We start from the raw sequence: 25304 nt of genomic DNA, 5'->3' as shown, positions 1-25304 counted from the left end.
AAAGTATTTAATAGTGATTTTTTTTCTATTTAACACAATTTTTTTTTTTTAATGATTTTAGGTTAAACCTAAATCTGTCATATAGTGTGAAGGATCATATATTCCATAAAAAATACAGAGGACATATTTTTCTAAAGAAAACACGGTCAGTTTCCAATGATTAATCTACTGAGATCAAGCCTTTGATCAAATGTATTTATTTCTGTATGTGCTGATTTTTTTCAGTTAGCCAACATGGAACGCATCAGCATCTTCCCTATCTGTCACAGTATTTTGGTTTGATTTTGACAGCCCAAATTATAAATAAAAGAACATTCTTACGACTCATCGTGACATCACTTCCAAGATATCCCATTAAAATTTTCATCATTTTCACTGTCAGAACATTTTGAATAGTACACCAAAAGATTTTGCACCAGAGTAAATTATAGCGACAAGACAGTTTACAGTAACAAAAGCGTCTAAATCCTTACATACATAAGCTTATACCTTCTAATGTCAAGCAGAAATAAAACATCTGAGATGTAAGCAAAGATGCTAATAATAACTAACATTCTGGAGTCTGAAAACAGCAAATAGGGAATAGGAAAAAATAAGCACAAAAGTAAAACACAAATACATAAAGAAATGGGGGGGGGGGGGGGGGGTGGCATATGGATAAGCACAAGAGTTATGTATAATCATAAGCGTTGACAAACTGTACAGAGAATATTAGACTGATAAAATTACTTAAATTACGCGAGGGTAAATTTTATGAGTGATTCCACCAAGTTCCTCTTTGCCACTAGGACGCGCTATTCTGCAAATACCACAGACTCCCGTTTAGTGCCGTTTTTCTCTCAAACCACAAAACTTAACAGCATTTCCTGTAACGTTCTTGTCGGGCCTCGGACTATGCGTGAGAACATAATACAAAACCTCGACGAAAATTAGAGAACCGAAGCGGGTTTGTAACGTAATAATTACACTTCTTACTGAACAACAAAATTGTGTATAAAATGTTTTTGAGGGTGCACGTGAGCATCGAGGAGAGAGAGCTAGTGGAATGTGCGCAAGTTTGCTAACTTAGCCATAGCTGTCAGTATGGCGGCTCACATTACACATGATACACAAACGATTTTACAGCATGCAAAACTGTGAGTAGCTACACAGATGCATTTTAAACCAAATACGATTAACTGCATTTTGTAAGCAGTATGGCGTGTAGTTAAAACAAAGAAAGGTTATCAGACTGTTAATTAGAGCCTGTCAACATTAAACTTCCTCTTAAAGGACAATGTTGAGACACGTAGCGTTAGCCAGATCATATTAATCTGGGGCGTGTGTCCAGATAGTACAGGACATTGGGTAAGTAACTTAGCTTTCTGATTAGTGATGTTTTGTTGTTATGAGTCTGTGACTTGTATCTCTCCTTGTTCGTGTATGCAGATGGATTTCTTGAAATATATTTGGAGATTAGATCGATCGATTGTGAGTCGAAAAGGTGATTTTGTAACTTACAAGTATTGCGAAAATACGCCAGTGCTGTTCGGTTTTTCCCCCTCAAACTTTATGAAATGAACTCAAGGAACGAAGGTTGTCACCCTTTTAACGCATTTTCTTGGTCGTGAAGTGTTCACTGCACAAGAGGAATGTTTTTATAGACGCACCTCTACTGTCTGATTTACAGATCTGTAAAATGTCAGACTCTGAAGATTCGGACCTCGATGAGGGTCCCAACGTTACTCGCTACCGCACTAAAATTGTGAGTATACTGGCTATCTCGGATTATCTACAGTGTAAACCATACTCAGTTGCCTAGCATTGTGTCTCTGTATGCCCCTAAATGTTAGTTACTGCTGAATATAAGCTTGTGTCATCTCGTCACATAAAGCTTCTCTTCTTGTATCACACATCTCTCCTGCAGGTTTATGAAAGTACATACCCATACGTACACCTGGAACCTCCTGGTAAGTTAAGTACTAATACTGTACCTATGTTTACATTGGGGTTTAGATGCAGGATACATCTCAGTAATCGCTCATGATGTACATTTTGTATAATTCTGGTAGCGGTTTCTCAGTAGTTTATGACAGTAGCCCCACCGAATGGTCTTTTAAAGCACTTCACCCAAGATAACTGAAGACTATGAATTTTCTTTAATTATATTTGACATTCAGAGTGTTTGAAAACATCAGAATGCTTCAAAATAATGTATGATTCAAATCATTGTCAGTACCTGGTTAGCAAGGCAAACCTATACCTTCCCAACGGTGTTGGTGTGAAGACTTACAATATGCATACATAAGATAATTTTGTCCAGATTAGACCATGGGTGACTATGATGTCCCTTGTAACCAGGGTTTGTGCTCCCAGGTTTTCAGCCATGTCTGTCTGTCTGTCTTTGTGATAAAGGAAATATTTGGGACAGCTTAACTTTCCCAGAGGGCAGTGTTGAGAGCACGTATGTGTAGGAACTGCTGACTAAAGCTTGCATGTACATTTTCCTTTGATGCTGTGATGAGTCATGCCGATGTAATTGAGTGGAAGGAAATGTAATACATTTTTGTGTGTGTGTGTCATCACTGATTAGACGTGATTTATGAACGCTGGGACAAAATTTCCGTCGAGGAGAAAAAGAAGATGGGTCACCTGTTGCATGTCGCTGTGTTTTGGTGGCATATTCTCATTCGACAACAGGACAATCACACGACCACCACTTGGGCCGTACAAATGGGATTCCTCGACTCAAAGTAAGCGGACTCCCATGATACGGCTGTGTGTAAGCTGATGTCTGTAACTTGAGTTGTTTTCAACCAAGACCAGATCTCTCCCTGTGGCGAAGAGTCTCTACCGAGGGGTTGAAGAGTGAAGATTACTGCCGGGATGGACTACGCGTCTGAGGATGCGGACTGAAACATTTCACCTTTAACTTTTTATGTCTGAAATAGACCTGTGTGAATACAGTATACTTTTATGAATTCGGAGAACATTTTATTATGTCTATCTAGACAAATCCCCACGGCGCCACCCTCCGCCTCTCAGTCGCTATCTTAATTACATTCACGACATATTCATAGCACACGGTTTCTCACACCCATCCATGACTCATCCCTGTCCTGTGAGCTGGCCACAGGTCAACGTGTCTCATAGTCCAGAGTTGGGTCATGTAGCACTAAATAGTTAATGTTAACCAGCACTCTGTATGCAGAAATTGTGTGAGGTCACTGGCAAGTTTCAAGTAGTTAACTTTGATTCAGACTTTATGACTGAGTAACTGAGTAATTCACACATTCAAATGAATTTCTGGGTTTTCTGATGAATTTTGGAATACGGCTGTTAAGGTGTGTGTATTAACAACTGTCTTTCCTTAGCTCAAGTGATGTTCAAAGCCTGTTCTTTATCGGCCATTCACAATCTAATGCACTTCCACTGCCTGACCTGGAGCTTTGCTTATGTTATTTCATGTATTTTCTTATACACGATAATGTCTCTGCTGTTATATCCACTTCATACCATACAGAATGGACAGGAACTGCTGAAATGACCTTAAGACTGAGGTGAAGGTGGTTTGTGACATCTGAGCTGGAAAGTTTGAAATGTCGGTCATGAGAGTGCATGTACATTATCCTACTGAACTATTTCATTATGGTTCTCTCTCTTTAGTTCCCAGTATGTTGAACTGAACGAGTTTTCGTTTTTAGGTTTGAGGAAATAAATGTGACCTTGGGGTCGCCTGCAGTTCATGTGATTTCTCCATTTGCATACGGCTTGATTTAGACTTCAGTATCCAGCACAAGGCCTTTAACAGTAGGACCAAGTGGCGGTATTTTGTTGATGCACAGCATCAGATATTCTTACTTCCATTTCCTCAAACTTGCTAATGGAAATGTACTTAAGTAACTTATGTTAAAGAGTGAGTTTGTTCTGCGCTGTAAAAAGGATTGGGTGTTGTCTGCTTTTGAAATACTGAACTTCATCCAGGCGGTCATTCCATTTGCCCTGTGTGTTGCTATAAAGGGTTTTTAACAATAACCATGACAATGTAAATGCTAAAGTTGTTTTCACTCGTTTTACACAAGTGAAATGTCATCTATTCTGCAGGAATAGAAATATTTGTAGTTGATACAAGAGAGTTTGGACACGCATGCTGTTTGTCCGCCTGCTACCACGATGGATATGAAACAAGCCCTAACAGTAACATGACAGCAAACTGTCTCGCTTTGCAAAAACAGAGTGTTTTTTTCAGTTTTATCCTGATTTACAGCTTTTATGGCTGTGATTGAGAAATACGGTTGGTGTTTTTTCGGTTGATGTTTTTCCTGTTATGACTCTTCTCAGTGTTTCCAATGACTTGAGCCTGAGGAGGTTGGATAAGATCGAAATCTTGGAGTCCATTCTCAGAGCCATGGAGAAAGGCATTGTATGTATAATATGCTCTGTTATTGTTAGTGCATCAAAACATAAATTGAATCACAAAACATTAAAAGTGTTCGTGTTTTTTAATTATGTCTTTTTTTTTTTTGCCCCTTTTTTTTTTTTTCCAATTCCCATCCAGTTACGACCAGACCTAACAAGACAATTGATATCAATAAGCACTTCTTTCAGTATGGTAATGTATTTTTACTTTACATTTACGCTGTGATTGATCTCAGATCAAGGTGCACTGCATTAAAAGTGGATGAAGCTGGGGAATCGTTTGTCTAAATGTTTTGTGTTGAATTTAATGTAAGTGAAATTATTTTTGGTTGTTGGTGCACTTAAGCATGCACACCAGCAAGCATTTATTGAACAAGTACAATGTGGTATTTATGTTGACACCGTTCTGTGACCAGCATGGTCCAGCACGTACATTTTGTAGGGGCCTTTTAAAGGTTGTATGATAGTTGACAATGCTTTTGTAAATGCACATTCACAGAATCGCGATTGTTTAGCTGATGCTATGCGTTGGCTGGAACAGGCAGAAGGACCGTATATTACTAGTCGTGTTCAAGAGCTTGGCCCGAGGGCGGTGTGTGTTGGCACCCTGGAGTTCATCTTCAATGAATGTAAGAACAGCACCCCCCCCCCCATGCTGTTAAACTGCTCATTACTTTGTTATTGCAAAAACAGAACAAAGCATTTTTTTTTCTCTCAACAGATTCCCATTATGTTAAAGTTATGGGGTGTAGTAGGAAGAGAATGAGGAAAGATCTTTGTGTTACACCAGAAAAGTGGCACATAGATGTAAGTATTATGTAATGTTTTATCATTTGGCTAGTGTGGCATATTTGCGTCTCTTAACTGAAAATGCCCCAAGCTATTTTTCGGCGAGTGTCATGATGGGCTGATACTGTTGTATTACATGTTGCGGGTAAAGGTGCAGTGCTCCACCCTGTTCATGGCTTGGTTTGTACCTTGGTTTCTGGACCACAGTTCAGTTTTTGTGATGTTATCGCTCGAAAGAGAACTGAACTAACTCAGAACTCTTATTTTTCATTCTTTTTTAATTTAAACGTATAAAAATTCAGCTCCGGAAGAACAGATTTAATACAAACACCAGCAATGTTCACTGGTGCTCTTCAGAGCAGTTTTCGGGTTTTGGTACAAAGCCATTACGCCTCTCATTAGGAGTAATAGGAGAATATTTCGTTAACCGAATGAACCGAATACCCATTTCTTTCTTTCCCTTTGAATAATGCATGAATGATTGGTCTGTTTGATTAGAAAAGTGAAGAGATGAAGAATAAGGGGAATGAGCTGTTCCAAAAGAAGAAATATGATGTTGCTGTAAAGTGGTACAGTAAAGCCATCAAATTTCAGTAAGTAACGTACAAAGACACAACAACCAGACCGCTGCAAGGCACTCCGCTCTGTATGTATGGTGACTGTGAAAATCAGTGATACAGAAGATCTCTTTTCAGTATAGTGGCTTCAGAAAGTACTCAGATCCCCTCAGTTTTTCCACACCTTTTTCTGTTACAGCTTTAATATACAATGGGTTAAATTGATCTGTGCGTCGATCGACGTATTATACCCCATAATGACAAAGTGACAACACATTTTTTAGAAAACATTTTAGAAATGTATTGAAAAATACAAAACTGAAATCTCGCATTTGCATAGGTATTCAGATCCTTTACTATGACGCTCCGACTTAAGTTTAAATGCGTCCTGTTTCTTTTGGTCATCCATGAGACGTCTCTAGAACATGACTGCAGTCAGCCTGGATCAGACTCACTGGACTGGACATGAGTTAGTAAGGCACACACCTGTATAACACTCTATAACACACCACAGTTCACAGCGTGTGGCAGAGCAAAAAAGCAAGCAGTGAGGTCTAAGGGATTCCTCTCAGAGCTCTGAGACAGGATTGGATCATTGCACAGATTTGAAATAGGGTAAAAAAAAAAAATAGTTTATGTGTTGAACTCCAGGAGCACAGTCCATCATTGTCAAAAGGAAGAAGTTTAGAACCATTAAGACTCTTAGAACAGCTAGCTGTTTGGCCAAATCTGGTATTTGGGCAAGAAGGGCCTTGGTCAGGGAGGTGACAAAGTGCCCAATGACCACTTTAAGAGAGCTTCAGTTCATGTGTAGAGAACCTGCCAGAAGGACAGCCGTCGCTGATGCACTCTGTCAGGTAGGTTTAGATAGAAGCCACTCCAGAGTGACAGGTATGTGACTGCCCACCTAGAGTTTGACAGATGGCACTTATAGGACTCCGAGAACACGGGGAGAAAAAAAAAAAAAAAAGATTCCCTAGTCTGATCAGACAGAAATTCAATTATTTGGCCTGAATCCCGAGTGCCATGTCTGGCAAAAACTGGTACAGCTCATCAGATCGACCTCGTGATGTGGTGGTGCTTCTCAGAGGCAGGGACTGGAAGACTGACCAGAATTTAGAGCAAGATGAACGGAGCCACATATTTTGAGGTTCTTGGAAAAAAAAAAAATAGACAAGAAAGAAGAACGTTTAGAGCGCACACAACCTTGGACGAGGGCGAAGATTCACCTTTCAGCAGGACAGTGGCCTGAAGTACACAGCTAAGAGACTGCCAGAGTGATGTCTCTGAATGTCCTTAAGCGCCCCTGCCAATGTCCAGTCTTGTGGGGCAGACCTGTGGTAGACCTGAAGGCTGCAGTTCATCGACGCTCCTCATTCAGTCTGACAGAATTAAGAGGATCTGCAAGAAACAATGGGAAATCCGCCCAAATCCAGGTATGCACAGCTGGTAGAGGCATACCCAGGAAGACTTGCAGCTGTGAACACTGCCAAAGGTGGTCCTCCAAAGTACCGAATAAGAGGTCTGAATACCTATGTAAATGAGTGACGTCAGTTTTTATATTTTGATTTTTTTTTTTTTTATATTTTGAAAAATGTCTTTTCACTTTCGTCGTTATGGTACACTTTGATGGCACAAAAATCATTTTAGTCCATTTTGAGTTAAGTCTATAATGCAAAAAAGAGTTGAAAAATGAGGGGATCTTAATGCTCTCTGAAGCTGCTGTGTCACTTACTGCATAGCATTTGTGTCTCAAGCCTGTGCGGCGTGAGTAATGATACTCTTACCAACATCTCGATCCTCTTTTAGGTACACAGTTTATTTATGTTGTTAGCAATGTGCTCTTTCATTGACATGGGCTTTTCGCCTTTAAAATTGAATGCATGTTTTAAATATAATGTGAGTGTGAGTATCTCACAAAACATATAATCCTGTAATCATTTTGCGTTTCAGTTCAGAAAATCACATACTCTATGGGAACAGAGCGCTTTGCTACCTTCGTTCTGAAAAATATTTGTAAGTTGATTTTTTTTTTTTCTTGTTCGTTTGACATGTATTTAACATATTTATTTGTTGTTGAGAAGATTACTACTGATGATTAGATACACTTTTTAAATGGTCTGAAATGGATTAATTTTTCAGGAAAGCTGTTGGTGATGGGAAGCGAGCCACTTTATTACAACCTCACTGGGCTAAGGTAAACTCTTCCCCTACTTTTCTTTTATCCAAAACTACAGCGTCAGACATATCTCATTCAAATTTGTAACGTGTGTTTCACGGAAGGACTCTCTTAAAAATAGTTCTGCACTGTCTCGCGATTTGTTTTTTCCACACAGATGACATTAGACCTACATAGATTAAACAACGCTACAAGGAGTAGCTGAGATGAAGAGAGCAAAATTCAATTTTAGTGGCATTTATGAATAAATCTGGCTCATGACAGCCATAATTCAGTTTGCGCTTAGAATGAATTCACAGCCTTTTCGCTGAACCGTTTCATTGGGCTTGTATGTGAAGATATGGACATATGTGCATGACACTTAAGTGTAAGACTCCAGTATGGGAATGTGACCCCTGATGAAGAAAAATCACTGTTGCTCTTAAAAAGCTTCGGATAAATGAATAGTTATAAATAGAAACAACCAAGAAAGGGTTGAATTAAGGGCAACCGGACTTGGTTGCAGATACTTCTAGATGTTTCACCCAGTGCCTGTCTTAGTGTGTTTCTGGGTTTGAAAAACACAGGGATGCGATGCTTGTTGAGGATCCTCCTGAGTTTCTCAGGTACTCCAGACTCGTACGGGATGACGATGTTGTTGCGGTTGTCCTTCCTTTTCCTCACCACCCGCAGTGTTGGTGTTCTTCCTGGATCTGGTGGCTGTTTTCACAAAGGTCCAGTTCGGGTATCCACACGCTCTGACTGCATCATTCAGGTGTTTGTGCTCCTTCTCTTGGGCCTGGGCATTTTCCGGCAAGTTATTAGCTCGGTGGCGCAAGGGCTCTGTTAACTCCTAGCTTATGTTCCGGTGGGTGGTGAGAGTCAAAGAGTAAGTGTTGGTCTGTGTATGTGCGGGTTTCCTGTATATTCTGATGTGGAGGCTCCTGTTGTCCTCAATGTGTATGGCACAGTCCAAGAAAGCCAAGCAACAGAGGAGGAGGTCTACCACACCACTTATCCCCCACCTACAATGTGGTCCTTTCATCCCTTCCCAGGAGAATTAACAACCATTCACACTTGGCCTCACGTAACTCTAACGACTGTCATTACAACAGCCAGGAGCACTAAAAAAAAATCAAGTGACATCAATGGTCTTCATAACGACCCCACAGAGGTTAAATACCTCAGAGTCTCCACCAGTCAGTCAGAACTGAAGAAGCCTCTTGGATGAGAGTTGAAACATCTTCAAGTATACCACAACCAAGTCCGGTTGCCCTTAATTCATCCATTCTCGGATAACCTGGATTATGACCTGGATGACTGAAAATCTTCACAGACAATAGCAACAACCCTTCCATCCTTCAAATGAACGAAACACCTACTTTCTGCCTCTTTCTGACAGGGTCACTATCGTTTCTGTGATGGCCTTTTTTATCTGGGAGAACATTCAAGAGCGCTGGAGGCGAATAGGATAGCCCAGGAGCTGTGCAGTGCGGATCCAGACGGGCTCAGAGACCTGCAGCAACAACATGGCAGATTCCTCTCAGAGATGAAGGAAATGAAGGGTAACACTTTTACCTTCAATCTCGCTCACTTCCTCTGTCATCGACCGTACGTTTTCCTGTTAATGGTGACTGAATATCGTGGCATTCTGAAAGAATGTTTTTGCTTTGAATACTACTGTTATTTTTTTGTAATTTCTGGAAATCTCACCGCTTCCTTTTTTTTTTTTTTAAATACGTTTAGCTGAAGTGAAGTTAAAGAAAAGTGAAGCAAAGAGGGTCCCAACCAAAAGGTATTTGAACTCTTCTGCTTATGATGATTTACCATTAAAAAAAAAAGAAAAGAAAAGAAAACTATTAATAATAACGCATCTGCCTCATAAAATGAATACAACAGTTTTGATTTCTGTTTCTGTGTAGACCAGAGAGTGTGAGTAGAGCAGAAGGATTGCAGCACTGTTCCGATTGCCCTGATAAAGGAACAGAGCAAAAAACCAACACCGGTGTCACAAAGAAGGTGAGAGGATGTGCTCTATACATAAATCAAAAGTCTATCAAAAACGCAAGAGCAAAAGTGTATGATTGGCATGTGATCATTCAAAGGCGTCTTATTTTACTTATGTTTAAGTTCATTTTAAATTAAAAAAAAAAAAAAAAATTGCAGTGGCTTGTGTAGACTGAGTAAAAGCGATCAGCGCCACACAGAGTTTCTTAGTTTGTCCTTTCATGATCCTGTAGCACCAGAACACCCGATTCGTTTCAACGCGGGTGCCTCGAGTGATTGATTGAGATGAGTTTTAGAACACGGGAGGTCCCTACCCCTCAGTTAATCAAAACAGATGTAAACTATGCAAGGAGAGGACTGCCTGAGATAATGTTAGTTACATGTTTGCATGTCCAAATGCAGGAAGCAGAGGAGAGGACAGAGGAGGGGGATGCTACAGGTGAGATGCGTTTGTTCTTGTCTGCGGTTGTGCTGTATGATCACGTGACACTGTGACAAAACTGACCAGACTGGAAAGGTTTTACTTGTTTTCTAAGGCTAATACATATGCCTGCTAGCAATGTCTTATACTCCAGCCTGAAGGTGTAATGTGAGCTCTGTGGGTATTTTCATTGTTTCATACGCAGTTCAATACACTTCATTTGCTGTGTTTTATTGTCTTGTTGAAGAATTAACTATCAGTTCTAAGGTGGACAAGCTTTAAAATCAGAATCTTATCATGATAGTTAATGCCTGTCACATGCTTTCTGTTCTAGAAATGTCTGTGCATGCACTGATGAGCAATCTGTAATAAATGTTGTCAGCCAAGTTCGGTTGCTTTGCATAGTGATATAATTTACCATACGAGGGGTGTGGCATTTCACTTGGTAGCATTGCTAGAATATTCTCTGTTCTTGGAGTATTCAAAACCTTTTCTACTCAGGAGAGGATTCAAAAACTGAGGAGGGCTCCAGAACCACCAAGGAGATGGTGAAAAGGTAAGTGTCCAGATTTACACAGTGTGAGTGAAAGAATAATTTAGCCTAATGTGTATCATTTTTTAAAAAAAAAAAACGATAAAACCTTTCAAAACAGGGATACATAAAATCAGGTGATCACATATGTACTGAGTGGACGCAGGAGGAGTAAACACTTTGTCATTTTAATATGTACAGGTCCAGCTTCATAATATAGTTAATGTTTTGTTTTGTTTTGTCTCCATTGCATTTCTGTGTGGTGACGTCGTAGTCTGCGTACGGAAACAACACAGTAGCTTTAGCTTCCTTTGAAATGTTGTTTTTGTTTGAGAAACAGGTTATTTATGTATTCAGTTAATCTTGTACTAAAGGATGTGACTTAAAGACAGTGCGTCAAATAGCAATAACCCTTTGGTATACACTTGAAAGTTAAGCTAGCCAAGTAACAAGAAGTCGGGATTTTGAGTTGTCATTTCCCGCCAGGTACTTTCCCTTCAGTTTTGTTTTCTCATGTTTATGAAAGTAAAAGCCGTACAAGTCGTATTGCTTTTGGAGCTAGTCCTTACAGAGCAGTTGCCAATACATTATGAAGAGCACTGGTGAAATACTGAGTTAATCGTTTAATGATTAAAGTCTTGTTTTCGTTCAAGCTGTTATGTCAAACCACTGTTTGCACAATTGAATAATCTAGACTGAAGGTTAAGCAGTTTCCTGTTTTGGATTTTTGTGCTGAACTGCTGAAGGTTTTTTGTTTTTTTTTTCCTCTCCTTCTTTTTTTTATTTTTTTTTTATTTTTCAATCTACGGAAGGTTTGTTCAGTGTTCGTGGCTCGTTCTCTACTTGAAGGCACAATATCGTTTAACTGAGTGACGTTGTAATCTTTGTTTTCTCGTTTGTAATGATATTTACAGCGAAATGGCAGATCGAAAGGCAAGGAGAGCGGAGCCTCACGCTTCAGAAAAACACGCGGTCAGAAACAAACACTCAGCACTCCCTGAAAAGGTACAAAGTCTGATTTTATGATTGGGTGAAGATATCAGTTTTGCTTGGTTAACATATGTTGGTGAATCAGTGGATTGACTTGCTGATATACTTCACTTAAAAAGACTCAAAACTGATTTGACTTAAAAACTGAAAAAAGGTTTACTGAAAACTGCATATAAATATTTTTGTGTGATCCTGAGTGCTGTTAAATAGACGTCTGTAACTTAGTTTACATTACATATTTGTCTTATGTCCAAAATGATTTTGTGTATCCTGCTTTTGGTCAGTTTTGTGATTTTTACTTATGTCTATGTTAAAAACAATCCAATCAGCAGCCTTAAGTTAAGACTCAGTCAGATTAAGTTGCACTAATTGTGAAACCACCATTGGATTGCCATCCCCAGTGCAGTGACTGACTAGTGAGCAATCGTTAAACCCTCCGGCGGAGCATTTGAGAGCATACTCTCTTAAACTGGGAGAACAGACGGTATCACAGAGATTTAAAGAAAAAAAAAAGAAAAAAAAGACATTGCCTTTGTTTGACATTACACCTCAGAGATGTGCTCTGTATAGCTTATAGTTTTTGAAGTGTATTTCAATCTGCTTGTTGTCACAGACAGCACCCCCCTGTGGAAAAGAACAGTTCATCTCCATAGTGCAGGATGCCCACACTGCACTGGCCGACCAGCGGTACAGGAACGCGGAGCAGGCCTTCGCTCAGGCTCTGACAGCAGTGACCTCCAGTGAGATTAAGGTACACAGCTTGTTTTCTCCTCTTTCATTAAGTTTACATTCCCGGTTTTTGGAGTGTTTGTAGTCTTGACACTACTTGTATCACACAATGAATTCCACTTGATATTTTTAAAGATGTTTAAAGATGTTCTGCATAGAGTGTTATAAAGTGAAAATGAAATGAATACATGGCAAGCTAGTTCGCACTAGTAGTTTGGGTAAAACACACAGAAGGCACTCATTATACATTGCAGCGATAGTTTTGAGGAATCAGTACATAGTTCAGCTTGTTTCTACCCCTTGCTTCTTCCTAAAGCTCAACACGAGTTGATATATCAGTTTAAAATCTAAATTTAAATTTGATAGATCAGTTTAAAAAGTTGTTGGGTAACATACTGTAAAAATGATCTTATTCGAAAGTATCATACAGTAATGTTTGGAGTACTTTGTATTTATGTGTGTGTGTGTGTGTGTGTGTGTGTGTGTGTGTGTGTACATGTGTCTATACGTACAAACACAATTTTGCGTGTGTGTGTATGTATGTATATATATGTGTGTGTGTGTGTGTGTGTGTGTATGTGTGTATACATATATATATAAGTACATACATACATATATATGCACATATATTGTGTATATTGGCTCAAACGCACGCATTAAGCTTACTAAATTGCCTGGTTTGACGACATTAGGTTATATTACAAGCACAGGTATTCAGGTGTTCCTCGGCTCACCTACTTGAAGACAATGCATGGTTGCTAACAACTTTCTTGTTTTGCAAGTTTAGCCATTGTTGTAAACAAAAAGGCTGAGAGTCAATCGACACGTGAAAGCAGTATCTCTCATTTTTCACTGGGGAGCTGAAGGCAGGTAACACAAATAACACACGCTTTTTGAAATAATTGATGCGTAACTGTGTTCTTACAGGAACTTGGCCTATCTGAACTGGACAGAATGTTGTTGATGTACGGGTATGCCATGGCTCTTCTGGAAACTGGACAGCCAGAGGTAAGCAATGTTAAGCTCATTCCAACCTGCATGTTTTGGTTTTGTGTTTTTGAACTTCTGGGACACAGTCAAACTTTTTGTACACACTAATGTGTTACTCGAGTAAGAGTATCTGTTGTCTCAATAGGAACTGGCAAAAGCAGAGGAGAAGCTTAACGAAATTAGTTCCAAAGGCGAGAGAACGTTTCAGTCTCTGGTCCTTTATGCAATGGGAAAGGTCCTTCTGAAGGAGAACAGGTATGACGTCTGTGTTACTGTACGCCGGCCATGAGATGCGCGTCGACCACGCCTAGTTCTCTAAATGTGTTTTATCGTTAAATTTTTTTGAAGATTCGGCAAAGCTCTGCAGCAGTTTTCTGATGCTCTGCTAATGGTGAGCAGACAGATAACACCTGGAAAACTGACTTGGCCAACTACAAAAGTTACAGTCAAGGAAACATGTCTGGAATATTTGAAGGTGAAAGACCTCACTCTTCATCAATTTTTTTTTTTTTTGTCTTCTGTTTCAAAAATATAATTTTTTTCTAAAAGTTCACCTGAATGAAATTTTAAAGTCAGTGCCTGTGTCAACAAAATGATTTCCCTAAATATGGGTTGGGTGAATTTGTCTTACGTGACAGTTACTCGTGAATTTCAAACTGATCACTTCCCCACAGGACTGCCTGGAGAACTCTATTGAAATCTGCAAATTTCCACCTAAACCAGATGCAGTTTGTCGGCATCAAAATTGTTTGGGTCATTCAAAAACTGAAATCTACTTTACAGACCCAGACTTTAAGGTATACAATCACGAATTCATGTCAACTTCTTTGTGTGGCTACTTGTCTGAAATGAATGGTTTAATATTTTGATTTGTCTACATTATGGTTACTTTGTTGTGTTGCTGCAAGTTAAACACATATTTCTATTTATGACTGATTTACTAGGTAACTCACTGATCCATTGGAGTGTTTTTTGCATTTTAATAATATATACAATGTAAACATTTCTTATCTAAGGGTTTTATTCGATTGACCTGCTGCTATAGCTGCAATGTGGAGTTTCATATCAGCTGCTGGAAGAAACTGAAAAATGTTTCATTCACTAATAAGAATGATAAGGTATAAAGTAACCAAATATACCTACATATCATATATTACATTATTGTGTGTGTGTGTGTGTGTGTGTGTATATATAATATGTTCTCTAATATTCTGATTTAATAAATTCAGCCATCTCACCCCATTCGCTTTGTTATTTCAGGATTTACTTAAAGAAGTTTGCTTAACTCCAGATTGTGGTGGTAAAATCTGTCATGTTGCGATTTTTGACTCAACTGGACTTATAAAGTGTGAGGTAATGTCGTTCTCTTGAAAAATTTTGTTTTTTATTTTAGAATACTCATTCGCTAAATATATTTGTATTGTAACAATCTCACCCTCTTTGTCCTCCAGTTTGAGTCATCTATTCCAAAAAACACAACTCCCTTTAAACAGAAAGTCAAACAGAAATGTACAAGGTGAGATATATACATGCTGTTTGCTTTGGTAAATTTATGTAATGTAAAACTCAGTAGTAACCTCTCTGCTTTGTGAGTTGGATATTAAAATATACATCTTTTGGTACCACTGACATTAAAGCATTTCCACCGCTTCATTTTCCATAATGTTTGAATGTTTCATTTGTAACAGCCTCAAAAAGCTAAAATCTAAAGAAGATCGAAAGTTAAGGCGGAAACAGTTCAAACAATCAGCCATTAAAAAGAAGACAGAGAAGACACCAGTGGAAAAGCCTGCAGACGGTGGAACTGGGCTTAGTGATATTGGTACTGTCAATTTTTTACCTACACCATTTGAATTCAGAGTTCCAAATACAAATTGAATACTTGCCAGTAGGTTTGTAGGTGGGGACTTAGGCGCAGAATCATTTAGGATAACCGTGTTACTTTATTTCTACACTTTGACAAAGTGAATTTCTGAATTCCAGCTTCACCCGAAGTCTGGATTGAATGTGAGGATCGAGTTTTACACCAAATTAGAGAACGCCAAGCACTATTCAAAGATGAAATGGTCAGTGTTACCTCCTTGATGAATTCTCTCAAGCCTTGGATGGATCTTGGCAAAACAAAAGGACATTCAGATATAACGAGTGATGAAACACAACCACAGATGCTTGGAGATTTAGTAGATCTATTACTTGTAAGGAAGAACAGAGTATGGGCACGAGTATTTGTTCAAGCTCTCAGCCTCTGTCAAGATATCAAACCAAATCTGCTCGACTGGTCCCGGCGACTGGACAGTTATGGTAAGTACAGTGTAATGTTGAATTGCTCTGTGTTTATGATATGAATTCACGTGTCAATTTATTTCCGTGTTATCGCGCCGTGATGCGATTCTTAGTGTTGATCACGCCGATGAAAGCTGCCTATCTCTCCTCGTTCGTGTCCACCAGGTCTTAAAGCAGCAGAGACATTCATTGATCGCTATGCAGAACCTTTGGAAGAGCAGGACCTTTCTTCACTACTCACATTCCCACTGTTACAAGATGTATTAATTGAGAGATTTGGCGATATGCCGGAGTTCTTCAGCACCAATGGGTTCACTATTACAGACTACTTAAAACAGGCACCGCAGCAGGAGAAACGTCTTTTCATCTGGACCCTAGAGGAGAATAGAGACCAGTACTCTGCTTTTCACAGTATTCTTGATGATTATTTTCAGTTGGGTGAGTATAGTGAAGAAACGGCGACTATAAAACTTTGTTGTTATCCCATAGTTATTTTGAATTCTTGACTTTAGTCTGTGGGTGTGATCATAATTTTTGCATAATGACTACTGATGGATGAGTACTAATTCACTCTGAAGCTTATCATCACGGGTAAAGCATAGCAAGCAATCTGAGAAGTCAAAGACGGTTTTGTTAAAAGCAGCTAGGTAGTGGTTAGAACGTGGTTGATACAGTTTTGAGACTGGAATAATTTTTTGCGGGGAAGCAAGAACGTTTCCACAGATCACTTAATTTAAACACTTTTCCTGGCACTGAAAGATTTATTTGCCAAATGATCATGGAGGAAACAGAATAATGTACAGTGTGTGCATTGCTATTGCTAAATAAATTGCAACTAGGTGGCTAAGACCCTTCTTTGACTTAACGAAATGATTAGCTCAGTGAGTATATTCGTTTGTAACTTGAACCTCATTTCCTCTTACAGATGGCATTTGTTTAGTGATTAAAAAGACAGAGACTGATAACCAGACTGTAAGTATTGCTTCATAAAGAAAACAGAACCGAAAAGCTCATTTTTTTGGTGATAAAAATAACTAAGCTTGTCACAAAATCCTTGTCATCTAAAGTTGTAAAATACCTTTCTTTCAGAATTCCCTTAAGAATAAGAGCAAAAATCGAAAAAAGAAACACAAAGAGCCAAAGGTGAGGCCTGATGACCAAAGCTACTAAAGTCAGTTATGACCAAACCTTAAACGAGAACCGTTTGGGATGTCTGATGGTAATGTCTGTTTTCTGTTTTTGCAGCCTGTTATTGTCTTGTCTGGAATGAGAACTGGGGCCTTAAGAGAGGAGGAGGAAGAAGATTATTTGTTTTCTGATGAAGATTCATTGTAAGATTATTTCAGTGACGTAATAATACCATAAGTAGGCTCGTTGGGTTATAAGAAATCCTCAAGGGCTTTTTTTTTCTCTCTTTAGTTTCCCTGACAGAATGTTTCACCACGGCTACCACAGCAGTGATCCTTTTAGTGTGCCGGATCACCTTCGTGACCAGGTTGCAGAATTTGATGGGCAGTATACTGCCGCTGGTCACTTAATTCCTTACAAGAGGATTTTGGACAACAACCCAGATCCAGCTAAGGAAAGTTTATACGAGTAAGTACTCGCAGATGTGTTGTAGCGTGTGCAGGTGACGTGCGTCTTATTTTATGCATTCACGGGTTTGTGACCCAGTGGAATTCATCGTCTCTTTCGGTTTACAGTTACTTTGCTCAGATTCTGGAGGAGCACGGTCCACTGGAGGCTGACGACCAGCTGCTTGTGGGAGAGCTCGAAAACTTTCCCCCGGAGGCACAACAAAAGATTCAGGATGCTGGGGGACTAAAACCTTTCCTCTTGGAGTCCTTAAGGTTTGTGATGGTGGACAGTCTGGTCGGACTGATGAAGCACTCGATGACGCTGCAGACGCTGACGGGGGAGGAAATGGCTGAACCGCTAAATCAGACATTCACCTCTGACGTAGACAGAGTGACCTCGGGCACATCCTCCCATCTTAACCCCTCTGCCAAAGAGTTCCGTCCTCAGTTTGCTAAGTGGAGTTTATGCGAGGATGATGATACATCATTTGCTGATTCAGTTATGATGGACAACCAAGGAACTCAACAGGATGCTTTTAACGTTTTACCAGTGCTTCCTGGACCATGTCCAGCAGTTCCCACTCCATACATTTTGGACCCAGTATCATCTCATCTCATCAATCCATATCCTTTTGGAGTTACTAATATTGGTATTCCTGGAACTGTTGGTCCTGAGGGAGCCCCGTTTTATGACCTAGCTGAAACAGAGGGTTCAGTTTCTTCTCTCTGCTCTCTGGGTAACACGGAGCCTATATATGATGGTATTAATGTATTTCAAGAAACGGGTGGAGGGGAGCCCCTTCCAGTGGTTTCTACAGAAGAGAATGAAGGGTCTACCAAGAAGGCAGTGGCTGTACAGGTAAAACTCTCAAGGGCTTCAGAATTGGTCACGGGTAAATTTAAGGATGTTTTGAACTATAGAGTCTCTCCTTACTCTACTTTTAGGCTTTCTGGGAAATCAAGAGTGATGTGGCTATAAATACAGAACCGTATCCAACCTTTGAAAAGAATTTGGTGAGTAAAAGGATGTTTGCTTCGGTGCTTTAAAAGAAGTGTACAAGATTTATTTATGGAATAAAGCGTGTATTCCTCATGTACTTTGTTGTTATTGTTTCAGGGGGACATGACAGCCAAAGAAAAAAGCAACCTAGAATTTGAGCAACAATTACAGCAGATTAGAGATGATCATGTGACCCTTCAGCAGACAAGAAAGGAGGAAGTATCCAAACTTGAGAGTGAACTAGAGGACATTCATCAGAAAATAGAGGTAGACCACTGACTGACACACTGATCATCTTATCGCGGTTTTGTCATTGACTCTGGTCATCAGTCGGGTAATTATTGTTTCTCTTTGCCCAGATTACCAACAAAGAGCTGAGTTTATTTCAACATAAATTGGAAGAGGAGGTGCGTAAGGATCAGCAGGAGAAGAAGGAGAATCAAGAAACTCTGAAGACCTTGAAGGGAGAAATCAAGGAGTTAGGGGAATTGCAGGAGAGGTAAGCCAAATGTACAAGCTACATTTAAAAAAAAAAAAAAAAAATTATAAAACTTAAATGTTTTTACGATGGAAATTTAATGTTCAAGGCGTATCGTTAAAAATGTCTCGGTTGTAATAATCACACCGTGCTGTGAGGCAGAAGTGTGTTTCTACTAGTTGATGTTTTCATGAACTGAGTAGGACCTGTGTGGCTTTTTGCTCATTACGCTCGGTGATAATTCTGTCTGCGTTGTCAGCTATTCCAGGGACATCCGGGAGAAGAAAAAGGAGTATGAAGCAGCATTGGATCAGTTCCTGGAGATAAGGCAAGAATGCTCTCACACTCTCTACAGATGTCCCTTTTTTAAGCATGGATATCATCTAATTTCCCAAAGCGTTGAGTTCCAAGGACTTTTGTATGTTGTGTCAGATGTTATTATTTGCTCTAATTCTACAGCAACCAATCCGCCGCCGAGAAGATGAGCCTTGAGGATGAGATAAAGAGATGCAGAGACTTGTGTGCCAGGGCAGCTGAACGATCTCAGGCAGCCGAGGTAATGTCCGTCTGCAGTCTCTCTCAGCCTTTGCATCCACTCTGCTTTCCACCTCACTTCTCCAATTCAGTGTTTGTGAAATACCTGCATAAAGTTCATAACCCGGGCATGACGCACAGATACGATGAAAAGCCAGGTTAAAGCAGAAATAAGGAGTGGAACTTAATCAAATAAATTGCGTGGCAGTGAAAGAGTGAGTCAGGCGGGGGGTGGGGGGGGTGGAAAAGTGAAGCCTGGTCTGTGGAAATAACGACTCGGATGACTCAGCAAGGCCTTGAACTTTTCTCCGTCTCCTTTCCCTGGTCTGATCTTTTTTTGGGTTTTTGGGGAGTTTTTTCTCGCCCGCCACGAGGATTAAGTCAGGGGGGTGCCGTCCTGTTTTGATTTTGACTGTTGTGGCCTGTAAAGCCCTTTGAGACTGTAAACAGTGATATTGGGCTCGAAATAAACTTGAAACTTGATCTTTTCAGTGCTCAGAAGTCTGTCTTCTTTCCCTGGTCTGATCTTTTCAGTGTTCAGAGTGCATTATATAGTAGGTGTTATACCAGTATTATATAGTGATAACATGCGACACATGGGAATACGTGTATGTGAGCCAACTTGTACCATACATGATTCATACTCTTGACAGGTCATGTATGTCAAAGTGCCATGTCACATGTCTCTGCCTATTTCAACAAAGGCAGTCTACATAAATTCTCGTGCTGTATTTAGCAGTGTCTGAATCCATCGTCAGAAATTAGGATTGTTGAATAGAAACACACTTAATGTGTTCCCCGAGGCAAAGAGCATTTTCATGAGACAGTCATAACTTCCTGACATATTTACAGAAGGTTTTGCATTTCTAAATGCCCCTTAGACATGTAGCGTGATCCAAACTCAACCATTGAAATGAATGAAAATCGTTTAATAATCGTCCGCGATTTCTTTTTGATGTGTTTGCGTCTAGCTGTCTATCCTGCAGAACCGGAGGATGCGAGGTCTTCGCGGGCTGAACAAGTGTGTGTCAGATGGCAAAGCGATACTGAAGAGAATGGTTGAAGTCTCAGCCAGGTAAAGTCAGACTCAGTACCGGGGCATGATAAGTGATGGACTTGTTTTTAGGAGTTGCTCAGTCACGATCTTTATTTAATCAAAGGCATCCATCTGCTGGGCTCCTCTCAGCCATAGAGGCCTGGAGGGCATGTGTGCAGGAGGCTGAAGAAAAAATCGCAAGGACTGAGGTTGGTTTCACATATTTAGTGAAATGTGTCACGAGATTTGAAGGTTATTGGAAATACTCGTATTCTGTAAACCCCTTAAAAATTGATACATGATCTAATTTCCCGATTGTCCCGAGTGATTTGATTTTCTTTCTTAAAAGTGTGTCATATCCATGGCATATGACTTTGGTTATGGCAAAAGTTGTAGTTCAGATCACGCTAGAAACAGTTACCTTGACAATTCCCTTGAGATGCAAACAGAAGCTCAGATCGTGAACATTTTCGAATGAAAAGTTCAAGTGTAGTCAAAACAAACATACCAGGATTTGTTAAACCCCTTTTATTAGCCACAGCGTGTTGACGGGTCTCTGAATACGCCTCACGTGCTTGCGTTGTGCTTGCTTCACTTCCAGGCGCAGTATGAAGAGCAGATGGAACTGATAAAGAGAGGAAACAGACTGTGCACCCTCCCGTCTGTATCCGTTCCCTGTGCTCCAGCGCCACCGTTTGTGCCAGTAGGTCTGAGGTCTTCTCTCACAGAAAAGGCCTCATTTACATTTAGTTCACAAGAGATACTGCTTTAAGCCTGTAGGTGTAAAAGCATGACACAAAAAAACCCCAAAAAAAACCCCAAAAGATTCCAGTTCGTTCATTTGACTGCTCTTCTGTGAACCTGTTGGTTTTGAATACTCGGAACGCGTCTGTCAGACTTCACAAATCGTACTTCCTCGCTTTTGTCTTTCTTTGGATATATCTGAACAGAGAGAGATTATCACGTGAATAGATAACCGTAAGGTGGGGTAGAGTGTCAGTGGCTTGGTCGCAGAGAAAACCGCGTTTGATGCAGAGAAGTAACGGTCAACTCGGTCCGTTGGTCCATGTAAGCTTTTGTTAGGATCAACCATAAAAACAAAACTCTTCAGTTAACGCCACGGTGGCTCTCTTAGTTCTTCTGCCTGCTCTCCATCGCTCACATCCTTTCTTTCTCTCTGTCCTTTTTTTTTTAAACCAATAACGATATCAAAATTAAAGTCTTATAGTAACGTTACAGTAGATTGCTGTGTGAACAGCAATACTTTCAGTACTTACAATTAAAATCCATTCTAAAATCCAAAATTAATAAAACTAACAACAACCTACATCCACCCCCACTAGTGGAAGAAATGGAAAAAATAAATAATACTAAGAAAACTATCTCCAAATTATACAAACTAATATCATCCTCTGACCAAACAATATCCCTCCCCATCCAAGACTGGGAAAAAGACCTATCACTCTCTACCAATGCAGACTTCTGGACTCTAATCTGTAGAAACACTTTCACAATGACAAACAATACTAATCTTCAACTAATACAATATAAAGTAATCCACAGAACACATATCACCCAGCACAAGATGTATAAGATGGGATTCCTAGATTCAGACATATGCTCACATTGCACAATGAACACCCCAGACAATTATTTCCACTCTACCTGGTTGTGCCCACCAACTTACAACTTTTGGAAACAAGTTACTGACAGAATATCACTTTTTATGAGCTGTAACATCCCGCTCTCTCCATCCCTCTGTCTGCTCGGGGATACCTCTGTGATCAGCCCACCAATCCAAAACCCCCAACCCATACTCATTGCCCTAGCAATTGCTAAGAAAACTATCCTCTTAAACTGGAAAACAAGAAACACAATAAATATCACACAATGGTTAAACCTTCTCATAGACCACATATCCATGGAAAGAATTTCATTCCAACACAAAAACTTATACTTTCAAAAAATCTGGGCCCCTTTCATAGATTCACTGAATTTGCCTGCTAGCTAACCCCCCCCCCCCCCCCCCCCCCCCCCACACACACACACACACACACGCATACTTCAAAGAAACTATCACTATTATTGTTATTAGCAGTAGTAGTAACTGTAGTACTAGTATTATGATGGTATTATTGTCAGTATTGTTGTTATCCTTATTAGTATTATGGTCATCAATGTTGTTACTATTATTATTACTGTTTCCATATTATAATTATTGGCGTTGCTTCCCCCATCACAGCTTCAGTCCTTTGTCTTGTCCCACATATAGGTGTTTTTTTTTTTTTTTTGTTTGTTTGTTTGTTTGTTTTACTTTTCTTCTTTTTCCCTCACTCCCTTATTACCTTTCATTGATTTTGTCCTTCTGTCTGTCTCCTTGTCTACCTGTTCACCAGTCTGTCTGTCATTCTACAGTATGTCACCTGTCTGTCTGCATGTTTGTTCGTTTGCCTGTCCACCTGTCTCCTCTGTACACAATAAAATTTATAAGAAGAAACAAGAAGGAAAAAAAAAAAAAAGAGAGAGAGAGAAAAGTATGATGTGACTCCCATGTTGGAGGGGTGGTGGCGGGCCTAAAAAAAAAAAAAAGATTGCTGTGTGAAATCACCTCGTTAGGTTATATAATCACCTCTCTGAGGTTCATGAGTTCATTCTCAGTATGTCCTGATAACTAACAGCTTCAGCATTGTGTGTCAGAGGAATTTTTCATTCTCAGATTACGTTTAGTGAGATTGGCTTCCTGCATTCTCTGTTGGTAGTAGATAAATCTTTGGATCTTAGGGAGCCTTCCACCTGGGTTTTGTCCCTTCTAGTTCCCTCACAGTTCATTCAGAGCTCAGGCAGACAGACAGGACTAGTGGTGAGGCTTCCAGCAAATTACCGCTCGTCAGGGACCAGGTAGGGAGTGTGAGGTATTTGTAGATATTTGTCTGACGAGGCAACTGTGTATGCACTATCCTCTACGGCAATCTTTGCTTGGAACTTTGACACCAAGTCACATTTTTTTCCGTCGATCATGCTCCGAGCTCTTTCTAGACGTAACATTACACCTCATCTTCATCCGTCAGGTCTTGTACACACCAGAAATGGCTTCAATGCCTGAACCTGTCCACCCTCATGTGCCCTTTGGTGCTCAGGCTCCTGACAGAACTGCGCAGAGCCAAACTGCAGCCGACGCGACTCCCGCTCCACGCGACCTCCTGCAGAGGCACCCTGCACCCCAGCCAGCCAAGGGCCACAAGGGCCCAGCGCAGCAGCACCTCAGTGTGTTTGAGAGGATCGTCGACCGACTGAGTCACATGTTCCCTCACTACACAAGGTAGGTATGAGTACTGATAGAACAAAGCCGCCCTTCGAAACGCGAAGGGGGAAGTAATCCGACGGAGTAAGTTTATGAAATGAGAATGTGACATTCATTGTTTTCCAGGCCAGTCCTGTCCAGGTTCATCCAAGAAGTGCGCACTGCAAACGGAGGCTGTCTGAACACGTTGACGTACGAGGAAATCATTAACAGAGTTGCCCAGCTCATCCTAGACCACCAGGAGGAAGTCAGGGTGAGAAATGACAGAATTGACATCCTGTGACACTACTCATTAAGGACCATGAGAATATTTACACTGTTCATCTTTTATACGGGAACAGCATTAAGTAACCCACAGATGTTAAACAACGATGTGTCGTTTTATTTAAACGCAGCGATTGTTAGCTTCTCGTATGTGTTCATTTGCTCAGGAGAGAATGCACATCAACAAAAGGAATCCGAACAGTTTTGGAATCCAGAGTCAGATGCGTCAGACGCCCCCCCCACGGGCCGACTCCCCTGCTTCTGTAAGGTCTACCGGGACCCCTCCTCCCCCTCCCCAAACTCACGCGTGGAAAAGTGTTTCTAACCAATACCGTAAAACGTCAAAAGCGGTAAGGCCTCGGAGGAGAAATTCCTTTTTTTTTTTTTTTTTTAGAGCTGAAAACTAATATTTAAATTGCTGGGTCACTTCCAACTGACATTATTTAAAAAAAAAAAAGTTTCTTAGCTGAGCTTGGATTCTTTTTCTGCCCTTTTCACAGCTAAACATGGAAGATCCTTGTATCATCTGCCACGAGGACATGGCCGAGGAGGACCTCTGCGTGCTTGAATGTCGACATACCTTCCACCGGGAGGTGAGAACCAGAACAATAAACGCCCTCCTTGAGTTACACTGCAGTGCTGAGAGTGCTCTTCCCAGCAGACGTTAGATGTCAGTTGTCACTGTGTCTTATTGTATCTAAAATACTCTTGTTACTGTGTCTGCAGTGCATTAAGTCATGGCTGAAGGAGCAGAGCACCTGTCCCACGTGCAGAGAGCACGCTCTCCTTCCTGAAGACTTTCCCATGTTGCCTGGCAGGATCCGTAAGAAACACACACCTGCAGCATCCTCTTCCTGAACCCAGCGGTCGCGTCTGTGCCTCTCCCTTTTTTTTTTTTTTAAATTAATGTTGAATGTTGCTCATTACATAGAACCGGACCAAACATGCAAGTAAGGGGAAAAAAAATCCTGTTTTTTCTAGTGCCTGCTGTGTGTTAAGAATTGAATCATGATAAATTTCCTCTGGTAAAGCACTGGTACATTTATGACAAACTGTTGCACATTACTGGTTGTTGTCTGTCACTTTGTCCCGTGTTCTTTGGTATTTAAATCTCCTTTGACTGTCTTAATTTAACAGTTGTCTGTAATAAAGTTGACATTCGCCTTTAAACATCATTCTGCTCAGGTATGGAGGTTATCAGCCACTCGGATTGTGACTTTTTACGGTTGTAGTTTCATTTGTTTCATGCTTCATTTTAAT

General features: G+C 40.3%; 1 protein-coding gene across 3 annotated transcripts; it reads left to right on the top strand.

Annotated features, from left to right (window-relative positions):
- Positions 1 to 865: 865 nt before the first annotated feature.
- On the top strand, positions 866 to 25304 carry ttc3 (tetratricopeptide repeat domain 3). 3 transcript variants are annotated; one of them, XM_030792087.1, is made up of 46 exons: positions 866 to 946; positions 1670 to 1744; positions 1907 to 1949; positions 2573 to 2732; positions 4321 to 4402; positions 4538 to 4591; positions 4898 to 5027; positions 5120 to 5205; positions 5686 to 5780; positions 7698 to 7760; positions 7887 to 7941; positions 9305 to 9467; positions 9649 to 9697; positions 9825 to 9921; positions 10312 to 10348; positions 10832 to 10886; positions 11777 to 11867; positions 12466 to 12603; positions 13509 to 13589; positions 13717 to 13826; positions 13920 to 14046; positions 14246 to 14368; positions 14588 to 14689; positions 14832 to 14924; positions 15023 to 15087; positions 15260 to 15393; positions 15555 to 15872; positions 16020 to 16292; positions 16780 to 16826; positions 16944 to 16997; positions 17100 to 17185; positions 17274 to 17450; positions 17558 to 18290; positions 18377 to 18445; positions 18549 to 18698; positions 18791 to 18930; positions 19169 to 19237; positions 19369 to 19465; positions 20415 to 20518; positions 20604 to 20688; positions 21081 to 21182; positions 23617 to 23798; positions 23907 to 24033; positions 24212 to 24394; positions 24545 to 24637; positions 24771 to 25304. In XM_030792087.1, exons 2-46 carry the CDS (start codon positions 1679 to 1681, stop codon positions 24900 to 24902), a joined length of 5520 nt encoding a protein of 1839 aa, XP_030647947.1. In that variant the 5' UTR covers positions 866 to 946; positions 1670 to 1678; the 3' UTR covers positions 24903 to 25304. The 3 variants fall into 3 exon arrangements, with proteins under 3 accessions (XP_030647947.1, XP_030647945.1, XP_030647946.1); XM_030792085.1 differs by having other exon boundaries at positions 23548 to 23798; XM_030792086.1 differs by lacking the exon at positions 866 to 946 and adding an exon at positions 1262 to 1347 and having other exon boundaries at positions 23548 to 23798.

This window comes from Chanos chanos, chromosome 15, assembly GCF_902362185.1.
Source record: "Chanos chanos chromosome 15, fChaCha1.1, whole genome shotgun sequence".
Classification (NCBI taxonomy): domain Eukaryota; kingdom Metazoa; phylum Chordata; class Actinopteri; order Gonorynchiformes; family Chanidae; genus Chanos; species Chanos chanos.
Note: the sequence above shows the minus strand (reverse complement) of the source record. Positions and strands in the feature narration are given on the sequence as shown.